The sequence below is a fragment of the Phocoena sinus genome, chromosome 5 (assembly GCF_008692025.1).
Source record: "Phocoena sinus isolate mPhoSin1 chromosome 5, mPhoSin1.pri, whole genome shotgun sequence".
Lineage (NCBI taxonomy): Eukaryota > Metazoa > Chordata > Mammalia > Artiodactyla > Phocoenidae > Phocoena > Phocoena sinus.
The window spans coordinates 26,243,221-26,254,028 of record NC_045767.1 but is presented as its reverse complement, the minus strand read 5'-3'; the positions used below and the strand labels follow the sequence as shown (position 1 = coordinate 26,254,028).

The following is a 10,808-nucleotide window of genomic DNA, read 5'->3' as shown; positions in this document are numbered from 1 at the left end:
ATAATTCTGTGATTTTGAGAATATGATGTACATGAAAGCACGGCCAAAATATGCTGGCATAAAATCATAGAATTTTAAAGGAGCGTTTTATCACATTATGGTGAGTGGGTACATTTTAAAATGTACTTTATCTGTGAGTTTATTCTCAACAAGTTTCTAGTAATGATTAGATATTTCTCCTGATACTTTGTCTATCCTTTGTCAAAAGAAAACCATATATGTGTTGCTACAGAGCTAAAAAAAAAAAAAAGAAGTGGTGAATGGATAATTGGGGCAGTCTGAGTCTTAAGCCCATTCTGAGATTTGAGTTGCCTGCCGGGGACCTAAATCTCTGACATCAGAGAGAGTGACATCTTCGTCTGTGTGAGCATAATAAGTCCTGTGTCAGAGTCTTAGGGAACGTGAACAAACACAGAGATACCATCCACTTCATTCTTCTGTGTAGAGATGCCCATCCAGTTGGGCCTCATCTGGCTTGCCCTTACTAGGGTAGAGAGAGCTTTCAGGCTGGAGGGCTCAAGCGTCTCAAGAGGACAGCTGCAGCCCACAGGATGGAAGTGGGTGGAGGGGAAGATGGCTGTCTCCAGAGCAGACCCTGCCTCCTCCTTAGCAGGTTAGGAAAACAGATGCTTATTAGCAGCAACAGGAGGAACTGGCAGACCCCCTGGGGATGAAGTATGATAACTTCCACATGCTTTACATCATTCCAAGAACATCGCTTTTAAAAACAGTTGAGGTTTTGCTTTTTTTTTTTTTTGGTTTAGAATTTCTTTTTAGTTTTAATTAGAGTATAGTTGCTTTACAATGTTGTGTTAGTTTCTACCGTACAGCAAAGTGAATCAGCTCTACGTATACCTATATCCCCTCTTTTTTGGGTTTCCTTCCCATTTAGGTCACCTCAGAGCATTGAGTAGAGTTCCCTGTGCTGTACAGTAGGTTCTCATTAGTTATCTATTTTATACATGGTATCAATAGTGTATATGTGTCAGGCCCAGTCTCCCAATTCATGCCCCCCCTTCCCCCTTGGTATCATGCATTTGTTCTCTACATCTGTGTCTCTGTTTCTGCTTTGTAAATAAGATCATCTATACCAGTTTTAACACTGTTGAGTTTTGAAAGAACTCTTTTTGGATCTACTTTAAGATAATTTTTAATCAATGTATTATAGCTTAATGGATAAGAGTTCAACTCTGATTTGGAATCAGACTCCTTGGCCTCAAAACGCACTTTACCATTTACTTTGAGCAAATGATTTAACCTTCTTGTGTGTCAGTTTCCTTATTGGTAAAATGCTGATAAAAAGGATATGTACCTTATAGGATGGCGGAGAGGATAAAAGGAGTACTTAGCAAGTGCTTATCAGTAGAATGACCAATATTTATTAGTTATTATTATTGTTATTTTTATGTAAAACAGATTTCTGTAACTAAAACCTCAGGCAGCTGATAAATGTGTCTATTAAGTCCAAACTCCACTAGCATTTCATTTTCTTTTATTTCTTTTATAGTCAAGGTCAGATGTACTATTCCAGAAATCTTTCAAGCTTCTAATTGTTCTCAGGGCCATCTACCGTTGTGCCTGTCATTCAAGTTTTTTTGGTAATTCCCCATTTTCTCTCTCTTACTAGCTTTGAACAAACTTGTAAAATGTGTGAAACCAGTAGACGCTAACCCTAACCCCATTATCTCATGCTCTGAATTATTAGCTTTAAGCGTTTTTCCTTGCCTATCTTGTTCTTTATTAAGCATCCCACCCAGGGAGGGATAAATTGGCAGACTGGGATTGACATATGCAGACTGCTATATATAAAATAGATAATAAGAACTTACTATATAGCACAGGGAACTCTACCCAATACTCTGTAAATGACCTATATGGGAAAAGAATCTAAAAAAGAGTGGATATATGTATATGTATAACTGATTCACTTTGCTGTACACCTGAAACTAACACAACATTGTAAATCAACTATACTCCAATAAAAATTAATTTAAAAAAAACAAAAGGTTGAGAGTTACAAAAAAAAAAAGCATCCCACCCAAGAGCCTTCTAATGATATGGTATGAACCTTTCATTTTATTCTCTCAGTTATTATAAAAATTTAGATGGTAAGTATCTCTTAGAAATATGGAACTATAGGACACGCTCGTCTCCTCCACTGCCACCTGCTGCGGCCGGCGTCCACACTGCACACAGCACGGCTGGCAAAGCCCACAGGCTAAGTGCTGAGGAGAAGTACCAGCTGCTGTCAGACCTGCGGGCCATGGGTTGGAACGAGCCGGAAGGCCAGGATGTCACCTTCTGGCAGTTCCATTTCAAAGACTTCCGTAGGGCTTTTGGCTTCGTGGTGAGAGTGGCCCTGCAGGCTGAGAAACTGGACCACCATCCTGAATGGTTTAACATTTACGACAAGGCCCACATCACCCTGAGCACTCACGCGTGTGCGGGCCTTTCAGAACTGGACATAAATCTGGCCAGCTTCATCGAGCAAGTAGCAGAGTCCATGACATAGACCCTGCCCTTCCTCTCTGAGTTCTTCAGGGGAAAGGGGGGACTGAACTGGGGATCCAGAGAGGGAACTGGGGAGCCCCGAAATGTTGCTGCAGTCAAAACTGACAAGTCGATCCTGTTGCCTCTGTTTAGAGGCAAGTCTCTGCCATCGAAAAAGGCCAGCATCACCGCCAACACCAGAACTTAAACCACTTTTCCCCACACCACTCTCTTCCTCCTTGGGGCTCTTTTACGTGTACACTGATTTGAATCAGTTCTTCTCTTGCTTTACAACTTTCCAGCGACAACAACGATTTCTTTCCAGGCAGTGTCTTGCTCCCTTCCTGATTCATTTCCCAAGAAGCTGTGATGGAAAAGTGTGTCTAAGATAAAGTCTGATCTTAGAAGCCAGAACCTTAAAGTCATCCTCATCCTATGTGACAGACATGCATGTGCTATTATGCCTCCAATAAAAACACTGTTTCACTTGGAAAAAAAAAGGAATATGGAAGTATAAAGTTCAAATTTTCCACTCCTTTATTCTGCTCCCACATCTGCCTGTGCCTCAGTTCTCTCCATCTCCAGGAGATGATCAATAAAATAGATGATCAATGAAGCCTCCCAAGAATTGACACTGTCTTACAAAGTCCCACAAATATCTTCTAGCTAGTGCTGTTATAAGATAAACTTCAGATTCTGTGGTTTTGCACATTTCTCTTCTAACGCACAACCTGTCTTCTGCTCCTATTCTTGCAAACAGTTCTTAGAAAGCAGTGAGTAGAAACCTCTCACTGGTGTTAACAAGCGAGAAATGACAGCTTTCTAGTGTTATCTCTCCTAGTAGATACAACGTTAGCCTAAAATAATTCATGATGATCTCACCATGATGGTGGGCAGAGGAAATGACCAGTGTGGATGCTGGCAGCTTCTCAGGACCATATCAGTGATTATATGCAGGCACTACTTATTCTATCAATGATGTCTCTAAGCAAATTATCTCTGAAGATAAAACACGTTCCTTGTTTAGGTCAATTCTGCCTGAGATGATATTTTGCACAAGCTTTACAAAAGACCCTGTTAAGACAAGCTAGTTTTACCTGCAATAGCTTTTCACTGTAACTTTTACGGGTGACATTGGGAACATACATTATGTGTTGATAAACGCAACGAATCACTTTTTATCATTTTAAAATCACTTCCACTTTTACAAAATCTATAAAGCCATAGTACCTGGAATTTTATTTCTCTTTCACCTAGAACATCTTTCTAACAGTCAAAAAATTACCTGGAAGGGGCAAAAAAAATATGGAATGAGAAATATCACTCTTCTGTTCTTCAGAAAGAAGAATAATAAGCTTTTCTCTCCAGGAAGTGTGTTTGGCACTAGAGATATATATGCATTTCAATCAGATTTTCCTTGTTGTCAAGTATTTTATAATTTTTAAGAGAAACTTAGAAAAATATAAAAGGATACAACCATATGTTAAAAGTACATGTAATCAAAAAAACACATATAATCATGTAAGAATGCAAGTGTGTTCAAGATACTATGAGTTCAAACGAGGGACATTTAATTCAGACTGTAGATACCAGAAAAGTTTTTCAGAGCAGGTGACTTTCACTGAGCGTGTGTGTGTGTGTGTGTAAAATTACCTAGATACAAAAAGTGGGATCTCATTCCAGGAAAACAGAACATAAGCATTGTCCATGAGAAAATAATTAGGCCAAATTGTTCCAGTATCCCATTAGTTGCCCTAACATGGGTTGGAAGATAAAGATAGCAGAACAGAGACCAAAGACTCCTTAGGTGTCCATGAAGCCATGGGTTGACCATAAAACAGTGTAAGATGAATGAGTAGTGTCATGGACCCTTCTTACTGTCATTGCTGCTCACTGATCCCACTTCTGCCTGTGCCTCACTTCTCTCCATCTCCAGGAGACTGACAGTCTCCACTACTCTACGCAAATGCCATCCCTGCTAAAGTGTCCCCATTTAGCACGATCAGTGGCATTTTGGAATTATCTCAAGCTATGAAAAGAACCAGAATCAACTTACAGGTAATGTAAATCCCCCCAATTATTATCATGTCGCTTCCATTCTCTGCTATGTACATTCTTTATAAATACAGCGTTCTTTCCTGTCGTGTTGGAAATGTGAGCCCACTGTGACTAAGGTCATATTTAATACAGACCCAACATTTTCTTGGCACTCCCTAAGTGTTAAATAGCAATGAGAGGAGATGAAGTAGTACAAGAACAAGAAAGTGATTAAAATAGATCCCAATCGATTCCAGCTGCATTAGAAACATAAGGGGAAAAAGTGAACACTTATTATCAAATTATAAAACCGAAAATATGTCTAGGAAAGTGTGGGCTATTTCAAATCATTAGATAGTTTTGAACTGAAATCCCTTAAAACTGTACAACAAAAAAGTATTTTCCAGATGTCCCTTATACCGATACGGAGAACGTAAAATATACTTCCCTTACAATTTGGATTTTTAAACATTTATTTATAATCATATTAAAATGTGAAGTTTTACTCATTGTTTTAGATATTTAGTCAGGTGAATATCTGACTAATGAATAACACATGGTACAGGAAAAATATATATACATTTTAATTTTAGGTCTTCTGAAGCCCATTGTTCATTTCAGGCTGCCTTACTGAGAGTCCTTGCACCAAACGCCTCTGGTTGCATTCCATTCAAGACAAAGGCATATTTTAGGGATGTACCTCTCACAAAGAGGTATTGATGGACCAGGAATCAGAGTTTGGACAAATGAACATTTCATTATAACACAGCCTAATTGTTAAAGCTCTTCTTATTGAAAAGAATAAAAATGTCATTAGTCATCACAGTAGCTCAGCATGAACTCCTCCTCTTTTTCCCCACAATGCACAGTAAGAATGGCAGTTTTAAGCTTATCATTGAACATTTTGGAAGTGTTGGTTCTTCCTTCCTTTTGCTCTAAATACGCTAAGAAGTATTTTAGTAACAATTATGAAAAAAATTGGTAATAATTTTAAGCTAAACTTTATACGTGGAATTGTGAAAAAAAAATCTCAGCGATCACAATAAAATGCAATTTAAGAGCTGCCTGGAAGGCCTGCTTTTTTCATTTTAGGGCCCTGGGATGGTTTTATGGGATAATAAGGATTCATAGGACCACCCTAAAACTCAAATAAGATGAAGACATAAGTACTTTAGAAACTATAAAGGTTTTATAGAGCTAAGGGAATAAAATTTGCATTGGTAATTCTTATCTCTATACAGCTTTTAAGTTTAGTATCTTTTCAGCTTCTCCAGGAAAGATATGTATTGATCACTGCCCTAAGTGTAAAAACTGAAACAGGGAAGGACCAAGATACAGTGAAGGTCACTAATCTGGCACTCAGAATTCCTGTTATTAATTAGATGATAATGTTGAGTATGTCATGTAAACAGCTGACAGCTCAGTGTGTCCTAGTGGTGAAAATGCGGTGGGTAGGCTAGATGAAGAACACAAATGCATGGCAACCAATAGCCCTCACACCTGAGTGTGCATTGCTAATTGATCATGGAAGTGGTCTGGCTAAGACAGTGTGGTCTCAGAATCTTTGTTGACAGTACGCCAATCAAAGCTGGCTCTCCAGGAGCTAGACAGTCTCTAAGAGTTTCCTTTTCCAGGTCTAAGAACCTATCGTTGTCACCTGTGAATGTAGATCAATTGCATTATCCATTCTCACCTTTATTGCTGCTCCGCCCTCACCTCCTGCCTCTCTCTCTCACTCTGCCTGCGCCAGCCACACTGGAGGTGTGTCTTTGTCTCACAAACTTTGCAATGACTATACCCTCTGCCTAGAATACTGTACTCCCACGTGTCCACGTGCTCACTCTGTTTTCTTCCCCAAGTCTTCACTAATCTCAGCCTTTCAACGGTGTTCACAGGAGTTGGTAAACTATAAGCCATGGGCTGAATCTGGCCCCCTGTCTGTGTTTGTATGGCCCACAAAGTAAGAATGGCATTTACATTTTCAGTTGAGAAGTACATAAGTCAGAAGAATTCTATTCACATGGAAATTACATGAAATTCAAATTTCAGTGTTCATAAATAAAGTTTTATTGAGACACAGGCTGCGTTTGTGCTAAAATGGTCGAGTTGAATGGTTATGGCAGGGACCACATGGTCCACAAAGTGTAAAGTATTTACTATCTGGTCATTTACAGAATAAGTTTGCCTACCCCTAGGATACACTTAACATTTTGTTAATTACTGGAAGTACTCACCGGCAATCCTGATGCCCTCTCTTTCCCTCTCAATTTTTAAAAATAACATTTATCACATTGTACCATACACTGTCCTCGTATATTATGTATACTGTCTCTCCATAAGAGCACAAATTCCATGAAGTCAGAGGATTTTGTCCACTTTATTATCTGATATATTCCCAGTGCCCTGAACAGTATCTGGTACATAGTAAATATTCAATAAATATAATTCTCGAATGAATGAATTATATGGAAGATACCTGCATTACGTAGAAATATATTAGATGGAGTAGTCGCAGGAGACTTCAGGAGAAGATGATATTTTAGTGTTAAAGGGTACAAAAGACTTAGGGAACATTTTTCCTAGAAAGGGGTACTGAATGAAAGAACATGTGTGTAGGGTAGCCTAGATGTAATGCAGAGCCCGGGAGGTAGAGAGGAGGTGGAAAGTAGGCTGAGCCCGGGTTATGGAAGACTTGGAATGTCTGATTAAGATGCTTGGGTATAATCTTATAAAAAATAGATATTTCAGGAAGATCTGTCTGATAATGATATGATATATACAGTATGAGTTGGAGCGGGTAAAATATATGTGAGAATTGTAATAGCCTGGGTTCAGGCTTCTAAGATTGGATAGTGGCAGATGAAGTGAAAGAGAAAGGACACAGGGAGAAAGGAAGGAGTAACCAATGGTACCTTCACTATTGTGACCTTTGGTGAAAAAATGTTTTTGTCAAAAGTTGAAAGGCAGCAGAAAAGAGAAAGCATTAAAAAATAAAAACCAGTCTGCTTCAGTTCTTTGTAGTTTATTGAATAAATATGCATACAGTTCCCAGTTTAAGACTTCTGTAGATTTTATGCCTCAGAGAAGGCATATATGATGATAAACCTGACAATATAAACTAAACCAATTAGATTTTAGTAGAGTTAGATTAGTTGAACTATTCAGAATGAAGTCAGAATGGGTTTCACTCAGGTAGCTTTTACTTGTGCCATTTGTGTTAAACAGAGATAATAAATCCAAATATACATGATAGTGCCTAGATTTTTTTGGTAAAAGTAATAGCATGACATAATTCTAAGTGAAAGACAAGAAAATATCACATACAATTCGATTCAGTTTATGTAAAATTTTATATATACTTTAGATGGAATTTTAGGCTGTATTCTCTTCTCCATATTTTCTGTATTATTTGAGCTTTTTTTCTGCAATGACTATATTATTTTCTTTTACAATCACAAAAGAGCTATTTTTATATTAAACTATTAAAAGTGACAGGTTGGATGTATAGCAAAGATCTCCATAGATTTGTTTAGATATTAAGAACAGATTCATGCTACAAACTATTTATTTGCTATGAAGAGAATTAGGAAGTAGTTAGCAAAGTTTGAGATAATAATGTTCAAATAAACTGACTGTCAAGTACATTTGCAATGTTTTTAGTCTAGTAAGAACAGGCAATTGACTGATTAAACTAAGATTATGAATTTTGGAAACTAGACCTCGGTCCAACGGCAAAGAATCACTTGTTGCTTGAGTCATCTTTAAAATGGATTATGGTAATCTATCCTTAAAGGGTTATTTAAAAGAATTAATATAAAGGATATAAAACACCTGTCTAGTGAGTAGCTGTTCCAAAAATGATAGCTATTATTATTAATAATTGGATAAGTAGTAAATAAAATAAATCAGAGTTTGAGAGTCAAGCTACATTTACTTAATCCTTTACTTAATTTGTTCCACTTAATGCCATGAAGTACTGTGCTAAGTGCAGGTGAATACATGTATTATCAAGGGCCTGCCCTGTCTTTAAGGTATAAACAATGCGTTTAATAAGGTGTTACAGATGCTATGACTCAAGTTCCTATACGACAGAGAATTTAAATCAGGCCACTTCCCCAGTGAAAGTTCAGCATCTAAAACTATGTGCTTTGGTGTACCCTGATGCTTTTCACTAAAAATATATGTAAAAGCACTTCTATTCGGAAGCTGTTCTTTTATTCATCCATTCACTGAACAGTTATATATTGAGCATCTTCCATTTTCAAACATTCTTCTTGTAGCTGGCCCTATACCAACAAAGACAAACAAGATTTCTTCTCCCACAGAAGTTTCAATCTAATGAAGGCAGAAAATTAAACTAGGAAAAAAACAGAGAAGATAAATTCAGTCAGTACTATAAAGAAAATCAAACACGGTGGTATGATGGACTAGGCTAATTTAGCTTAGTTAAGTAAGGCTTTTCTGAGCAAGGAGTATCTGACCTGAAACCTGAATGATGAAGCTCCTGTCATGTAGAGAGAGAAAATTTGACAGGAGGGAATTCCAGACTCAGGAAATAGCTAGTACAAATCACCTAAGGCGGGACCAAACTTAACCAGTTCAATAAACAGAACTGTTTAAAACTATGGTTGAAGAAACAGGGGAAAGAGAAGGAAGCTGTGAGGTCAGAGAAGTGTTCTCAACTATAAGCTTGAATATGAACTCCCCTATGTAGCAGAAAGTCACAAAGAATCCTGACATTTCAAAATCAAGGATTTAATTCAATATTCTAGAACACTTGAGGTCATCTACTCTACCTAAGCGTGTAATTCATTTATCTATTCGATCAACAAGTATTTGGGGACTTCCCTGGTGGTGCAGTGGTTAAGAATCCGCCTGCCCAAAGGGAATGCTTCTGTCTCCACTCTCCTGATAGCTTTTGGAAGAGGCCATATGCTGACCGTCCCAAGTTTCACAAGAAATGCAACACGTTAGTGTCCAGCTGATGCGTTTTGTTTATAACTTGTCAGATACAGGGATTTTCTCCAATTCGAGCTCCAGGGCAATCAAGACTGTGGAATCCGTAACCGACACCAAGGCAGACATAAATAAAAGGTACAGGTGTGTGAGCAGCAAACAGATCCGCATGCGCAACGTGACCATCGGGCTCCGTGACGCCACACTCCAGGCCTACCTCTCCAACAACAGCTTCTGCAGGGAGGAGACGCGCTGTAAGACTGGCCCTCCCCGCCCACCCCGGCGGCGCCGCCCCAGTCCTTGCCCAAGAGACCCTCGGGGTCCAAGTACAACGTGAGCGTCACCAGCGGGACCTGCCTGCTGGCCAGCATGGGGCTGCAGCTGAACGTCACCTGCAGGACGAGGGACAACACAACGGTGACCAGAGAGTTCAGCATCAACCCCAACAAGACCACCTTTGGGGGGAGCTGCACAGCCCAGCTGGTGACCCTGGAGCTCCGCAGCAGGAACCAGCTCCTGGCGCTCCAGTTTGCGATTAACGCAAGTTGCAGCCGGGTTTTCCTGCACGGAGTTCAGCAGACGCTGACTCCGCCCGATGCCGGAGACCCCGCCTTCAAGGCCGCCACCGCCAGCTGAGCGCGCTGCAGGCAGCCGCCGGGAACTCCTACGAGGGCAACGCTGAGGAGCTCGTGCAGGTCACCTAGACCTATTCAGGGTGTGGGTCGGCGTTCCGCATGGACGGGGACAAGTTTGGGCCTGTGAAGGAGTGTCAGCTGCGTGAGAACGGCATGCTGATCCCCATCGCCGTGGGCGGCGCCCTAACAGGGCTGGTCCTCAGCGTCCTCATCGCCTACCTTATTGGCCGGAAAAGGAGCCACGCGGGCTGCCAGACCATCTTGCCGGCCGCCCGCACCCGCCTCGGATCAGCAGCAGCTGCAGGGCCTCGGGCCGGTTCCCTGGGCTTAGATTGTTTTTGAGGGAGGCACCCTTTCTTGCAAACTGGTTTTCACATCTGCTTTATCCAATGTGAAGTTCATCCGGCCACAGTTACTATTCACAAAAGAGCAACTATGGAAATGACGGTGTTAATTTTGCTAACTGGGTTAAATATTTTGCCAACTGGTTAAACATTAATATTTACCAAAGTAGGACTGGAAAGGGGGTGGAGGGTAAGAGAGCTTTTCTAAATGGGCACTGGCTCCACTGTCATTTGGCTTTTTAAGATTCTGGTGTTTGATCGCTTCACTCTTTACTCAGGTGTAAGCCTTGCAAAGGGAGAGTCTCTGGTCTTAATGCTTTGATGGAGGCCGGTAGCTGTGAGCCTG

The 10,808-nt window shown here is 40.1% G+C and overlaps 1 protein-coding gene and 1 pseudogene across 1 annotated transcript; both read left to right on the top strand.

The window, feature by feature from the left end:
• Nucleotides 1-447: 447 nt before the first annotated feature.
• Nucleotides 448-2,512, top strand: LOC116753911 (pterin-4-alpha-carbinolamine dehydratase-like). The gene is made up of 2 exons (XM_032631955.1): nt 448-613; nt 2,106-2,512. Exons 1-2 carry the CDS (start codon nt 448-450, stop codon nt 2,510-2,512), a joined length of 573 nt encoding a protein of 190 aa, XP_032487846.1.
• An 82-nt stretch (nt 2,513-2,594) lies between these two features.
• Nucleotides 2,595-10,807, top strand: LOC116753910 (annotated as a pseudogene).
• The last annotated feature ends 1 nt before the right edge of the window (nt 10,808 follows it).